This window comes from Oncorhynchus keta, chromosome 9 (genome assembly GCF_023373465.1).
Source record: "Oncorhynchus keta strain PuntledgeMale-10-30-2019 chromosome 9, Oket_V2, whole genome shotgun sequence".
Lineage (NCBI taxonomy): Eukaryota > Metazoa > Chordata > Actinopteri > Salmoniformes > Salmonidae > Oncorhynchus > Oncorhynchus keta.
In genome coordinates, this window is record NC_068429.1 from 13,602,476 (window position 1) to 13,617,700 (window position 15,225).

General features: G+C 40.6%; 2 protein-coding genes across 5 annotated transcripts; both read right to left on the reverse strand.

Annotated features, from left to right (window-relative positions):
- Positions 1-578: 578 nt before the first annotated feature.
- Positions 579-7,153, reverse strand: LOC118387292 (zinc finger protein 345-like). 4 transcript variants are annotated; one of them, XM_035775495.2, is made up of 4 exons: positions 6,995-7,153; positions 3,710-3,968; positions 3,486-3,581; positions 579-2,902 (listed from the first exon to the last, which is right to left on the reverse strand). In XM_035775495.2, exons 2-4 carry the CDS (start codon positions 3,957-3,959, stop codon positions 1,128-1,130), a joined length of 2,121 nt encoding a protein of 706 aa, XP_035631388.1. In that variant the 5' UTR covers positions 3,960-3,968; positions 6,995-7,153; the 3' UTR covers positions 579-1,127. The 4 variants fall into 4 exon arrangements, with proteins under 4 accessions (XP_035631388.1, XP_035631389.1, XP_035631387.1 ...); XM_035775496.2 differs by lacking the exon at positions 6,995-7,153 and adding an exon at positions 5,469-5,796; XM_035775494.2 differs by lacking the exon at positions 6,995-7,153 and adding an exon at positions 5,510-5,795.
- A 3,159-nt stretch (positions 7,154-10,312) lies between these two features.
- On the reverse strand, positions 10,313-12,818 carry LOC118387293 (zinc finger protein OZF-like). Its single transcript, XM_035775498.2, has 2 exons — positions 12,505-12,818; positions 10,313-11,886 (listed from the first exon to the last, which is right to left on the reverse strand). The coding sequence occupies exons 1-2, from the start codon at positions 12,698-12,700 to the stop codon at positions 10,742-10,744; spliced, it is 1,341 nt and encodes a 446-aa protein (XP_035631391.1). The 5' UTR covers positions 12,701-12,818; the 3' UTR covers positions 10,313-10,741.
- Between the last annotated feature and the right edge of the window lie 2,407 nt (positions 12,819-15,225).

Here is a 15,225-nt window from a genome sequence, read left to right on the forward strand (position 1 = left end):
AGTCTCTTACAATGGAGAAATAGTACACCAAGGTGAACAGCTAAAAGCTGGGCATTAAATCATGGGCATTCATATGGTCCCCCTTTGCTCCTATAACAGCCTCCACTCTTCTATGAAGGCTTTCCGCTAGATGTTGGAACATTACTGCAGGGATTTGCTTCCATTCAGCCACAAGAGCATTAGTCCCCACAGCAATGTTCCAACATCTAGTGGAAAGCCTTCCCGAAGAGTGGAGGGAGGCTGGATTAGCAGGAAAGGGGGGGGGGGGACCAACTCCATATTAATGCCCATGACTTTGTAATGAGCAGGTGTCCCACATACCTTTGGTCATGTACAGTATTTCCACACCATGAAGTTGGAATAATACTATGAGAATGATAATTCCCTTTTAAAGTAAGTTGTTTGAAAAGACCGGCTGACATTTCAGCCAGTTTTGGTGGGATGGAGTTTCTGGTGATAAATGAGTTAATAGACCAATAAGGAAGAGTTCCAAACCTCTGCCAATAACAAGTTTTCCCCTCCCCACTCTGACAGTCCAAGCAAAATTATTGCTTTAGAAATTGCTCATAGCGAAAAAGTGATTTTAAAATATATATTTTTGACCATTTTAATTGAAAACAAGCAAAAATGAGGTACTTCAATTGTTACCAAGGAATTATATGATATTGATATAGAAACATTGGACCTTTAAAAACTGTATTGGACCTGGCCAAATTGGACCTTTAAAAACAAGAATTCCTTCAAAATTCTTGCCCAATCAGGACAATCACCTGAATAACTAATCAAGCGGTCCTATGTAGCTGATGGACAAAGTATTAATGTGTAGTTCTGATATTTTCACATGAATTAGGTGTTTTAAGGATTTACACAACAGAAAAGAAAAAAAAACACATTGTAAATGATTGAACACAGTCAGAAATATACAACGTCTCCATGATAATGTGGGCTCATGAACATTGACTAAGACTTATAGCAAAATCTCCAAGCATTACGGCAGATATGCCTCTCGTTTCCTACGAGGCTTTCCAGAAACTCACCCGAGAACTTCTCACCCTGCTGAATACATCTATGTTTTTCCTGATTTCTGAAAGCAGGAAGTTGCCCCACTGTGAATGATCAAGATTATATCACTGAGTCAACATCACAGCAGCATTATGGCAAGCACTCCTGTCTCTACCTCCTTTCCTACTTCTGAAAGTGCGGTCAGAAGGTTTACGAGACTGATTGCGTGTCGCTGCCACACCATTACAGCTATGGTTTTTGTAGTGTCTTATGTCAGAAAAGCCCTTTCCACATCTCTTGCAATAATAAGGCCTAACTCCAGTGTGGACTTGCATGTGGGCTTTGACGTTGTTGGCTTGGCTGAAACCTCTCCCGCAGACGTCACATTTGAATGGCTTCTCTCCCGTGTGGACTCGCTCATGCCTTTTGAGATTGCTGTTCACTGAGAAAGTCTTGTCACAATAACTGCATTTGAAGGGCTTTTCACCTGTATGGGTTCGCTCATGTCCTTTGAGAGCTTGCTTAAGAATGAATTTTCTTCCACAGTATTTACATTCATGGGGCTTCTCTCCACTGTGAAGTTTCATGTGATAGTCCAAAGTATTTTTATAGGCAAAGGTCTTCCCGCAAACAGAACAAGAGTATTGATTTTGTCCTGTGTGAATTTCTTGATGCTTTTTCAGAGTTAGCATGGAGCTGAAGCCATTCAAACATACATCACAACTGAATGGCTTTGTCAAGGTTCCAACTCCCCCAGGAAGGTTCTCTCCTTCAGCTGTGTGCCATTTTAGATTGTGTCGTCTCATTTGGTAATTGTAAATGAAAGTCTTTCCACATAGGTCACACATAAATGGTTTGGTTGCCCCATGACGGTGCATGTGAGCTTTTAGGTCAGTGGACTGAAGGTAGCTTTTCCCACACACTTTACATTTGTAAGGTCTCTCCCCTGTGTGAAGAACTTGGTGTCTCTGAAGGTTTGCTTTATGGCCAAAAGCAGCTCCACAGGTCTCACATTTAAATGGCTTCTCCCCTGTATGGATTACCTTGTGGTTTTCAAGGCTGGATTTAGTTATAAAGCTCTTACCACACTCTGAGCATAAGTGCGGACGTTCACCTGTATGTCTTCGCATATGAATACTTAGGTCATAAGACAGTCTGTAACTCTTCCCACATTCAGCACAGCTGTGTGGTTTTTCACCGGTGTGGATTCTCTCGTGCCCCATAAGCGCAGCCCTTGATGTGAAACCCTTGTCACAAGTCAGGCACTTGAACGGTCTCTCCACTGCATGAACAAGCCGATGTTGTGTCAGATCTTTCTTGGCAGGGAATATACTGTCGCAAACTTTGCAACTGAATGTTTTTTCTCTGTGACGCACCATGTGATGTTCGAGCTGCTTGGACATTCTGAATGTTTTGCCACATTGACCACAAGCGAATGGCCTCTCTCCTGTGTGAATTAGCTTGTGACGTACCAGCAAGCGGTTCAGGTTGAAGGTCTTGTCACAAACATCACACTTGAAGGGTCTTGTGTGAGTTAGCTTGTGAGCTTCCAGTAACCCCTTCCTGGTGAAGGTCTTCTGACACACATCGCACTTGAAGGGTCTTGTATGCGTTAACTTGTGAACTCTCAACAACTCGTTCTTGCTGAAGGTCTTCTCACAAATATCACACTTGAAGCGTTTGGTTTCTTTGGATCGTGTCCCTTTAGTAGTATTGCTGTTTTTCTGGCTTTCATGGCCGTCTCTCTCGTTGCTCCCTGGCAGAGCAGCTCTCATATGCTCAACGTTGGATTCAGTGTCTCTTGGGGAGGGGTCTGTATTCAGTCCATCTGTGTCTCCCAGAGAGGAGTCATTCTCCAATGAAGACGTCTCTGTGGGTTTACGGCAAACTTTTGCAGGACCTAAATATAAAAAGGAATAAGATGACACACATTGTAAAACTATGGCCCAAGTTAAGAGGACATAAGAAAACAAAGTTGTCCAAAACCAATTTCGTTAATTAGTCAAATAAAAATCAACCAATATATGACAATATTTTGCAACAAAACGAACACAAGTGTTTCTTGGACAAGTTCAGGTAGTCACTCACCGTTTTGGTTCCTAGTGTCCTGCTGAATGCTGGAGCTCATTCAGCAGGACACAACGGGGTGCAACATTTGATTAAACAGAAACAGCGATGTTTTGAACGATCAGTCCAAGAATGTTGTGATTAAGTTGGCCCAGATGGTGATTGTTTGCAGCACAAGTTTTGCGATTTGAAACAGCCACATATTGATCAGGCCAAACCCACTTGACCCACCAAACATAACTAAAAGATTGATTAAGAAAAGCGCATGCACCATTCAGGGAAAACATATAGTTCAAGTACAACCCATCACGCAGCCAACAAACATTGAACTAAACCATAGACAACATTTAACTAAATTGAATGCACCCCTGGTTTGTCAACAATTATTCAAATGAACACCAACTTGAGGATATTACCTGCACGGACTGATGCTGCGTTAGTGACAGGGTTTGCTTGACTGACATTCCCTGGCAATGCTGAACCCACTGTCATTCCAGGCAACACTGGGAGATCTAAAATTAACATGCAATATTACATTGAAATATTTACAACTGTTTTCCCTTTCTTTCCACACAATGTGAAAAAAACAAGTTAACTAATTTGCTATAGACAGTAATGACTGTAGGTCTATAACACTCACCAAGTGGTTTAATTGCAAAGATGATTCCATTGTGCAGAACATGGGTTGGTCCTTTCGGTTCTGCTTGTGCCTCTACTTTTGCTAGAGACATTCTATAATGTTCAGCCTTCTCAGTTATTGTCTTCATATCTTCCTCCATATGCTCCACCTTGGTTTTCAGTTTCCCATTTTCATTTTGTAAACGTGAGGAGGTCACTAGGAATAGTTGGCAGATTTTACGAATAGCCTCCCCCATCACCAGATTCATCATGGTGCAAAGCTGTAGAGAAATGTTAAAAAGTAAACTGATTAGCTAGCTACTACACTGAACAGAAATACAAAACACAACATGTATAGTGTTGGTCCCATGTTTCATGAGCAGAAATAAAATATTCCAGAAATTGTGCACAAATCTGTGAGCATTTCTCTTTTGCCAAGATAATCTATCCACCTGACAGGTGTGGCATATCAAGAAGCCGATTAACAGCACGATCATTACACAGGTGCACCTTGTGCTGGGGACAATAAAAGGCCACCTCCAATGTCATTTAAGAGAATTTGGCAGTACGTCCAACAGGCTTCACAAAAGACCACGTCAGCCCAGGACCACCAACACACATAATGGCTTCTTCACCTGTGGGATAATCTGAGACCAGCCACCCAGACAGCTGATGATACTGTGGGTTTGCACAAGCAAACCATTTTTTCAAAAACTGCCAAAAATCGTCAATGGGAAGCTTATCTGTGTGCTCGTTGTCCTTACCAGGGTCTTGACCTGACTGCAGTTTGGAGTCGTAACAGACTTCAGTGGGCAAATGCTCACCTTCGATGGCCACTGGCACGCTGGAGAAGTGTAAAACACTTTCCTGTGGATATTAGACTACCTAACAGTATACAGCCAGCCACAGCAGAGGATGTGAAACCATAGCTACCTAGCAAGTTAGCAACATAGCTTAGGGCTTGCCAGAAGATGCTGTCCCTACCGTTACGCTTGTTTACACCCGAGTTGCACTGAGGTCGAATGCAATCATGGTTACATTAAGACACCTCAATTCTGGGATGGGACATGCACATTTTACCTTTATCAACACTGCGAAATCGAACAGATTGAAATATTGCTAGTATAAAAGACCCCAAAACTCAATCTGAACATTAACACTAGTCTCTTGATGTCTGGTTAAATTGGTAAGCACCTTGATAGGGCTTGGTTCATGCTCCCACATGGATGGCCATATCTCCATGTTACAGCGCTTGTTTACGTGAGACAAAAGGCTAATAAACTATCTAGCAATGTTTGAACACCTGTATAAGCGTAAATCTATGCAAAACTGCTACAGTATGTACATTTTTTATTTGAAGGATTTTTTATTTTTTTAAATTCTCGCTGATTAAAGATAAATGTCATTTTTCGAAAGCCATATTTACAAGCGATTATTGACGTTTCTAAACGTTATAACAGCGCGTCGGGATTGTTAACATGTAGTAGTGGGCGAAGCTAATGCCTGAAAACGAGGCGACATTCTGCCTTCTCCCTAGTTTGAGAGCTAATGCCGCGTTCACGTCCTAGTCGGAAATAGGAGACTCGGAAATTAGACTTGCAAACTGGTTTAAGTTACACGTGCCTCGTTCAACCAGTTATCAAGTCGGAAATGTCAGAGTTTCCTAGTTCCGACTAGGACAAGAACGCGGCATAAGGTATAGCAGTAGTGACGTTACCTAACAATTGAGAAAGCTAATTATCTAAAACTTTTGTTCGACGTTAACTGTAGTCACTACGCACCCGCCATGAAGCTGCTCAGTAGAGTATTTGTCGGTGCTCACCTCTCTCTCCGGTTTACTGCAGTCGTTAGCGTCCGAGTGTTGCGCGTTTGAAAGATGGCTAATTTCTTTCATTACAGTCTCGACGACAAAAGCCATAATCGATGTTGTTTCTGACTGGAACATATTGTAAGTTGACATTTTGACCTCAGACTCATTCACGTAACGTTCAAATAAAATAAAATAGCTAGCATCTTTTGTGTGCTACCGCTGTGAAGCAGGCAATAACAGAAATATTTGAAGAAACTAAGGATTCTTCGATGACGTTTAACGGCGGTTGGTATCCAATAAATGTTGCATTACCGCCATCTACTAGACTGGAGTACAACTCCCTTATACTTTGCTTGAATCTTTAAATAAATAAATAAATAAATACAGACCCTACCATTAACACTACACTCAGAAAAATATAAAAAAATAACACCATTCTACTCCACCATTTCTAAATCTATTTAGTCCTACCTTAGGCCAACAACCTGAAAGGATGGGCACCACTGCTTAACACTCCCTGTAATTCGTCTGATGTCAAGTCTTGCACACCCAAATACCTCTCTGCATCTGCCACCACAACCTACATTTTCAGAGAATTACATTCTATCCCTGCAGTACAGTTGATAACCATTACTATAAATGCAAAAAATCCAATCTTACCGAAATATATCACTTGTTGGCCTATCCCTCTGTACTGGTACAGATCTACTACTTACACCACTCTTCTCAGGATTCCTCCCCCTTGACCCATCTTACTCTACTTTCTTCACTGTCTCAGCATATGACAACTTCTGCACTACTCTAACCCTGGAAACCTCTCTCGCATGGGACTTTTCTGATCCCCAGCCCCATGGGCACCCCTACAATTAACACATACCACTACTTTCCCCAATGCTACACATTCCTTTGTCTCATGCCCTTCTGCACACCTAGGAACCTCTCTCCTACACACTGCTGCCACATGCCCATAAGCTTGACACCTGTAACAACGTAATGTATTCAGCACAAAAGCTTGTACAGGACAACGTATGTATCCTAACATCACTGTCGGGCAAAGACTCAACATAAAAACTCAAAAGAACAGACTCTTCTGTTTCACCAGTCATGCCACCCTGTGTGTAGCACCAAACGACGAGCATCACAAATACCAGGAATCTTCCTTTTCAGTTGGTCAACTTTTACATTTACTGCTACAGCAGTAATCACTCATTTCAATGGTGCCCTTTTTCTTGAGAGCATAAGAATTCACATTTCTCGCTCCCATTCGTTTAACGCACAGCGCCATCTCCCTCTGACCAACAGAAACACAATTATTACGACCACTTCTGGTTACCCTCACCGATTCCACAGCACCCAACTCTGTTTTTAGCCACCCTGCAACCACAAATGGATCAGCCAAAAGGCAAGGCAAACCCTTCTGGATGTAGCGCTTAACAGTGGGAGATGGATTTTAGCCAGCCTTTTGCAAATTTTCAATTAAACATTTGATCTCAATACCGTTTTCTGTTCACTTATATAGCAGCTGCTTTGTCTTCATGTTCTTCTTTATCAAAAGCTACCGCAACACTTTTCCATTTCAAACAAGCGCGCTCTTCCAACCACCATCCACCGTCTCGCTTCATGCCTCTCCCCAAGAAATGAGGATAGTAATCTCAGTGGTTAATAAATGGAGGAATTTATAACGCCTGCCCAGCATACCATCAACCAATCACGCTCACGTTGTCATGGCGTGTCACGCGGTTTCTATATTATTCGTCACAAAAACCCTTGTAAAAAGCTAGGGTATAGTCACAGATAGAACAATGAGATTAGATTCAAAACAATTGGGAACTCGGAAATCTCACACTTCCGAGCATTCAAAACAACTGGGAAAAATCGATTTGAAAGGTCATCCAACTTGGAATTCTAACCAGGGAACTCGGGCCTCTTTCTAAGGCTCCGATCTGAAGATCACTGACATCATGATTTGACCTCGTATTTTTAAAATATCCCAGTTGTTTTGAATTCGGCAAATGGGCGTTAATACGAATCGAGTTTAGGTTCACCATCTCTTAATTTCTTAAAATACTTATTGCAAAGATTTTTTTATAACTAAATCAAGATAGACCACAGCCTGTCGTTTCCAATGGGAACAAATTAGTCATAGTGGGCAGAGCCAAGCACGAGCTAGTGAGATCCTATTGGCCCATTCTAGCATCATCTGTATATTCCCATTACAGAATGCCTACTCTGAAGTGCGCTTGTGCAATAACTTAATTAGCCTTTGCACTCTTTCGAAACAACGCAATTTTTTACAACTTTGGCAAAGGGTAAAGTCTTCAAGACTTGGTCCACTCTGTTCATGGCATATTTCCGTTTTGGGAACAGAAAACCTTAGATCAAATGTTTCATCGTTGAGAACATGCAGAATCCATCTTATTCCACTGCTGTTCACTGGGCTTCCTCTCACTACCATATTTGGTAGTGAGTGGAAACACCAAGCAGATGCAATTCTCTGGGCTTTATTGTCAGAGAACATATGTTTACTTTGCCAAAGCAAGTGAAATAGATAAACAAAACAAAACATTTACAGTAAATATTACACACAAAAGTTTCAAATGTCATGTCAATATACAGTGTTGTAGCGATGTGCAAATAGTTAAAAGTACAAAAGGCAAAATAAATAAATATGGGTAGTATTTACAATGGTGTTTGTTCTTCACTGGTTGCCCTTTTCTTGTAGCAACAGGTCACAAATATTGCTGATGTGATTGCACACTGGTATTTCACCCAATAAACATGGGAGTCTATCTAAATTGTATTTGTTTTCAAATTCTTTGTGAGTTTGTAGTCTGAGGGAAATATGTCTCTCTAATATGGTCATACATTTGGCAGTTAGGAAGTGCAGCTCAGTTTCCACCTCATTTCATGGGTGTGTGTGCGTGTCTCATTGTTCTATCTGTGCTTCTGGCAAGAATAAGGATGCATTCTGGGAATGGTCAGTGCCAGAGCCATAAGTTGTGTTCGAATACTACCACAGATAGAACAATGAGACAGATATTTCACTGGATGTATTAATGTGAAGCATCCGGTTAGCGTTACCACTCACTACCAAATATGTGAGGAAGCCCACTGGTGGGCAGTGGGAGATGGATTTTAGCCAGCCTTTTGCTAATTTTCAATTAAACATTTGATCTCAATACCGTTTTCTGTTCCCAAAACTAGAATATGTTATGAACAGTGTGGACTAAGTTTTGTAGACTTTACCCTTTGCAAAAGTTTTTTAAAATTGTGTCGTTTAGGAGTGTAAAGGCAAATTGAGTTATTGTACATGCACACGACTATCCTACCGATTCTTGCCTTCGGCAATGTAATTGACAAAATAGCCTCCAACACTACTCAGCAAATTGGATGTAGTCTATCACCGTGCCATCCGTTTTGTCACTAAAGCCCCATATACTACCCACCACTGCACCCTGTACGCTCTCATTGGCTGACCCTCGCTTCATATTCATCGCCAAACCCCACTAGCTCCAGGTCATCTATAAGTATTTGCTAGGTAAAGTCCCGCCTTATCTTAGCTCACTGGTCACCATAGCAGCACCCACCCGTAGCACACGCTCCAGCAGGTATATTTCACTGGTCATCGCCAAAGCCAACTCCTCCTTTGGCGGCCTATCCTTCCAGTTCTCTGCTGCCAATGAATGGAACGAATTGCAAACATAACTGAAGCCTTATATCTCCCTCATTAACTTTAAGCATCAGCTGTCAGTGCAGCTTACCAATCATTACACCTGTACACAGCCCATCTGTAAATAGCCCACCAAACTACCTCATCCCCATATTGTTATTTATCTTCTTGCTCTTTTGCACCCCAGTATCTCTACTTGCACATTCATCTTCTGCACATCGATCACTCGTGCCAATGCTAAATTGTAATTATTTCACCATATGGCCTATTTATTTATAATCTTACTACATTTGCACAAACTGTATATAGATTTTTCTATTGTGTTATTGACTGTACGTTTGTTTATCCCATGTATAACTCTGTGTTGTTTTTGTCACACTGCTTTGCTTTATCTTGGCAAGGTCACAGTTGTAAATGAGAACTTGTTCTCTCTCAACTGGCCTACCTGGTTAAATAAAGGTGAGGGAAAAAAACACTTCCCAGAGTAGGTGTTCCCTAACAGAAAGGGACTTCCCAAGGATTCCAGTTAACAGAGACCATTTTGGAATCCTCCAGAATAAGAGTCCTGTCCTGTTTACCTTGTAAACAAATAATCAGGGGGAAAATATGCACTATTGTCGATATATTTAATGCTAGTTATCATCTAAATAATTTAATGTATTTTTAAGCTATTGTGATTTATTTTTTTGGGGACTATACACACTTCAGTGTTGGCAGGGTAGCCTAGTGGTTAGAGCATTGGACTAGTAACCGGAAGGTTGCAAGTTCAAACCCCCGAGCTGACAAGGTACAAATCTGTTGTTCTGCCCCTGAACAGGCAGTTAACCCACTGTTCCTAGGCCGTCATTGAAAATAAGAATTTGTTCTTAACTGACTTGCCTGGTTAAATAAAGGTAAAATAAAAAATAAAATTCTGGTAATTGTGTCGCAGTAAAAGTGGGGTCCATTCTACACAGGAGCACCTCTAGTTTCTAAATCCACCATTTACACACCCAGGGTGGTTGTGCAAATGTTTTGTCCATTAATATTGGGAAATCTGCTTAAAGTCCTCCAGTCTCCCTTTCACCTCATTTAACCCGATTTACTTTAAAAAAGCTAATCTCAATAGGTGGTCCAGGTATGATGTGACATGACACAAGTGGGGGTCCTTGCCTCTTTTTTATTTATATATATTATTTTAGCGAAAGAGGAATAGTCATACAAAAACAAACTTTTTACATTGCCAGGAGTCCTCCCCAAACAAATCATGTTGATTAATAATAGTGCCTTTGTTTTTAATTGTATTTAAAATAGTGCCATATTAGTTAAATCAGACCATTTGTTTTGAAAATATGAATTTGACCTATAAATTATTAGCAGTTGAATTAAATATACTAAATTCTTATCAATCTCATTTCTGAAATAAGTCATTATCAAAGCCATTCAATTGTACATGTTCTGTTTGTCTATCCAAAACATTACACTATAAATACAGGTAGAATATTTATGAAAAATGGTCTCCTTTTCCATTCCACAGAAATAACAATTATAATTCATATTCAGCTTGGATCTTTCCAAAACATTTTTACGTATTCTCATTCATTAGGGCTATTCCTTCTATGAGTTCGCAGATGTCTTTTTAGACTTGATTTTAACTTCAAGTGAGTTCCACACAAATGACATTGAACTCCCTCCCCTGTATGAATCTTCAAATGCGCTGTCAGGCTTCCCTTCAGACTGAAGCATTTGCCACATTCGTTACAGCGATGTGGTTTCTCCTCTGTGTGAGTCATCATATGCTTTGGAAGGCTTCCCTTGTCGCTGAAGCATTTGCCACATTCTTTGCATTGAAACGGTTTCTCCCCAGTGTGAATCCTCACATGCTTTATCAGGTCTCCCTTAAAGGTGTAGGCTTTGTCACATTCTTTGCACTGATGCGATTTCTCAGTGTGATTTTTCTGATGCACTTTCAGACCACCTGCAGTCGTCATGCATTTTCCACACACATCACATTTAAAAGCCTCCCCTGTATGAGTACCCATATGATTTTTCAGGATGGACTTGTGAAGGAAACATTTGCCACATTCAGTGCAGCAGTGTTTTTTCTCCTCTGTGTGAAGCTTCATGTGCTGGGTCATATGGTCCTTCCGGATGAAACATTTCCCACAAGTGTCGCACATGTGTCGTCTCTCCTCACTGTGCCGATATTGCCGATGCCGTTGCAGATTACGTGCTTTCTCAAAGCATTTTCCACACACATCACATTTCAGATCAGGAAACTCACAGTTTTTTTTCTTTGGCTGTCCTGTTAGTCTCTCTTCGCTGTGCAGATTTAGCTGATGCCTTTTCAGACTACGTGCTGCTGTAAAGCATTTCCCGCACATGTCACATTTCAGATCAGGCAACTCACTGGTTCCTTTCCTTGGCCGTCCTCTTCCTCTCTTTGATTTGAGAGGCTTTAATCCTGACAGTGGTATTCCACTCTCCACGTTTCCATTTTCACTGTTGTCACTGTCTGGACTTACTTCAGAGGGGGGCTCATAGTCACTGGTTGATTCAGATTCTCTGTTGTGGCTCTCGCCATCAGATTCTGTTCGGTTCTCCACAGTTATGATGTTGAAAGAGTCCCACATAGACTCTTCGGTATCCGACTCCACCGGCCCCAGACCAGGGCTCCATTCCTGCTCACAGTGACTCTGCTCAGGAATAACCTCTTCAGTGAGAGTGAGCTGCTGGAGGTCTGGAGAAAGAATCAAATGTATTTGTATTTATTTAACTAGTTAAGTCAGTTAAGAACATTCTTATTTACAATGACGGCCTACCCCGGACAAACCCTAACCTGGACGACGCTGGGCCAATTGTGCGCCACGCTATGGGATCGAACCAGAGTCTGTAGTGACACCCCTTGCACTGAGATGCAGTGTCTTAGCTCAGGAGCCCATCCACAAAATAAATGCCGAAATGGAAGAAATAGGATTACTTGACTGATTTATCGGACTGAACACACGAGTCCCAGTAAAATATAATACCTTTTCAAAAACGGATTAAATACTATTTAAGACAAAATGGCAAATAGAACACTTTTTTAAAATGCATTTTCAATGGATAATGGCCATATTTTATTTGAATATTTCGTCGTGAAATTGGTATGCTATTAAATTGTAATTAAAGTAATTGTACTTGCTTGCTAGCTATCGTTATGTAGTTAGCTAGCCATACTGCTTGCGTATCCCCCACATCGTGTATTGTCACTCGTCCGTCAGTATATGCTAATGTTCTAATCAAAGCCTAACATTTTAATTATTAATATTGGGCTACACTGTAAATGCATGTCAAACAGAGACACGTCGTCACAAACCTGCTAATCTTTGCAATTTTATCTCTGGTTTGAAAACCAAATCCAGCAGTCTTCGTAGACGTGCAACCGCCCGCTTCAAACGGGAGATTTCTCCCTGGTACTCTGCTATCGTTGTTTTAACTACTACGGATATCTCCAGGGGAACTGCAGCTAATTTTTCATCGAGAACCTCATTAAGTAGCTGTAGTTTAGACATTTTGGGGAGAAAAATAGTGGGAGAAGTTATTGATTGTCGTGCTGCTCAAGAGTTGCTATAGCTAGCTAGTAACAAAAACTGGTGTGAAGTAGGCCAGAATGACTAAGTACTTCCAGGTCTGATTTTTGGGAATATTTCAGAATAAGAGTCCTGTATCGTATCAAATCAAATAATGTTATTTGTCACATGCTTCGTAATCAACAGGTGTGGACTAACAGTGAAATGCTTACTTACAGGCCCTTCTCAACAGTGCAGAGTGATATATATATATATATATATATATATATATACCGGTTAAAAGTTTTAGAACACCTACTCATTCAAGTGTTTTTCTTTATTTTACTATTTTCTACATTGTATAATAATAGTGAAGACATCAAAACTATGAACTAACACATATGGAATCATGTAGTAACCAAAAAAGTGTTGAACAAATCATAAAATATCTTTTATATTTGAGATTCTTCAAAGTAGCCACCCTTTGCTTTGATGACAGCTATGCACACTCTTGGCATTCTCTCAACCAGCTTCATGAGGTAGTCACCAGGAATGTATTTCAATTAACAGGTGTGCCTTGTTAAAAGTTAATTTTCTTAATGCATTTGATTAATTTCTTAATTTTCTTAATGCTTGTGAGCCAATCAGTTGTGTTGTGACAAGGTAGGGTGGTATACAGAAGATAGCCCTATTTGGTAAAGACCAAGTCAATATTATGGCAAGAACATCTCAAACAAACAAAGAGAAACGGTAGTCCGTCATTACTTTAAGACATGAAGGTCAGTCAATCTGTAAAATTGAGAGAAGACGTACACTTTGAGGTGAAGGAGCTGGTTGTAGCCCAGGAGAACGCAGTTGAAGCCTTCATGGAGTGTTTGGAACAGGAGATCGCTGAGCAGAAGAAGAGCGAGGTTGAGCTGGAGAAGCTCACACAGAGGCTCACATCCATTTCTTGGAAGTAACCTCACTGAATGATTGTCTGTCTGTCATTGGAAAAGGTACTCATTATTGTGGGGTGGGTTTCCCAAATCCTTCATAGGATGCTGGTAGTACGTATATAACATTATTTTACTTGCCAACCTAGACTCATATTTAGTGAACATCAAAGAGCTTCATTGATTGACTTTCAAACTCTCTCTCTCTCCTCCCCCTGTCAGAGTGATGCTTTACCATTTTTATTTCACCTTTATTTAACCAGGTAGGCCAGTTGAGAACAAGTTCTCATTTACAACTGCGACCTGGCCAAGATAAAACAAAGCAGTGCGACAAAAGAAACATATCAGAATACCATGCCGTATTCTGCGAATCAATTATACATTTAAAAATGTTAGTCATTCAGCAGATGCTCTTATCTAGAGCGATTTACAGAAGCAATTCTGGTTAAGTGCCTTGCTCAAGGGGACATCAACAGATTTTTCACCTAGTCGGCTCAGGGATTCGAACAGCAGCTTTTTGGTTACTGGCCCAAAACTCATAACTGCTATGCTACCTGCCGATAAATGAATCTCAGAGGGTTGATTGTCACAGATTAAGCTCTCTGTAGTCTAGATAGATTAGAGATTATTTCTCCCAAATCCTAGGATTGTGAAAATGGAAGTTCTCTCTGGGAAAATGAATGTATTAATTTCTAATCTAGCTAATGTTTTAGAGGTATTACCTCTGAAGACAGCATAGGAGGAAAGTTTGAGTGTTTCTGTAACGTTCATCGTCGTCCTCTGACGAGGAGTAAGAGACGTCGGACCAATTTGCAGCGTGGTAAGTGTCCATTTTAATAAGAAAAACTGAACACTACAAAAATACAAAATAACAAACGAAACGGTACCGTGTGGTAACTAACACAGAAAATAATCACCCACCACTCAAAAGTGAAACCAGGCTACCTAAATATGGTTCTCAATCAGGGACAACGATAAACAGCTGCCGCTGATTGAGAACCATAGCAGGCCAAACACAGAAATCCCAAAACATAGAAAAGGGAACATAGACAACCCACCCAACTCACGCCCTGACCATACTAAAACAAAGACATAATAAAACAACTAAGGTCAGAACGTGACAGTTTCTGTTTATTTGTTTTATTTCAGACTTTTATGCTACTGTACATCATTTGAAAGCCAGTGCCAGTTATGAATGCAAAAACATTTTTTTTAAATGCTTATTTATGATAGGCCTACTACTATCAAAAAATGATTGTGATAAGTGATTGTTTTACCTACCTTAGTTGAAGGTACGGATTGTACAGTGCTCTGGATAGGTGTTTGCTAAATGACCAACATGTCATGTAAAATGTCAGCATAACACATTACAAAGAAGCCAAATAGAATTCAACATGTATTTATTCTTTCTAAATAGCTGACAATATTCCAGCAAAGTCCCATGAATTTCACATATGTGGGTGGGTGGCAGGATAAGTCTACGACTGTGGGTAGAATTAGAAACCCTGCATTTTCAATGGTCCTTTGCTGGATTGTTCCAGATAATCCTTCTGTAGCTCAGTTGGTAGAGCATGGCGCTTGTAACGCCAGGGT

What these genes read in the sequence shown, in the direction of transcription:
- LOC118387292 (XM_035775494.2), bottom strand. Translation starts at nt 5,647, where the DNA reads ATGTCAACTTACAATATGTTCCAGTCAGAAACAACATCGATTATGGCT. An exon ending in GCAGTAAACCGGAGAGAGAG is followed by an intron (nt 3,969 to 5,509) that starts GTGAGCACCGAC and finishes ATTTCTCTACAG; the next exon opens with CTTTGCACCATGATGAATCT. An exon ending in CTTTGCAATTAAACCACTTG is followed by an intron (nt 3,582 to 3,709) that starts GTGAGTGTTATA and finishes TGTTAATTTTAG; the next exon opens with ATCTCCCAGTGTTGCCTGGA.
- LOC118387293 (XM_035775498.2), bottom strand. Translation starts at nt 12,700, where the DNA reads ATGTCTAAACTACAGCTACTTAATGAGGTTCTCGATGAAAAATTAGCT. An exon ending in AAAATTGCAAAGATTAGCAG is followed by an intron (nt 11,887 to 12,504) that starts GTTTGTGACGAC and finishes TTCTTTCTCCAG; the next exon opens with ACCTCCAGCAGCTCACTCTC.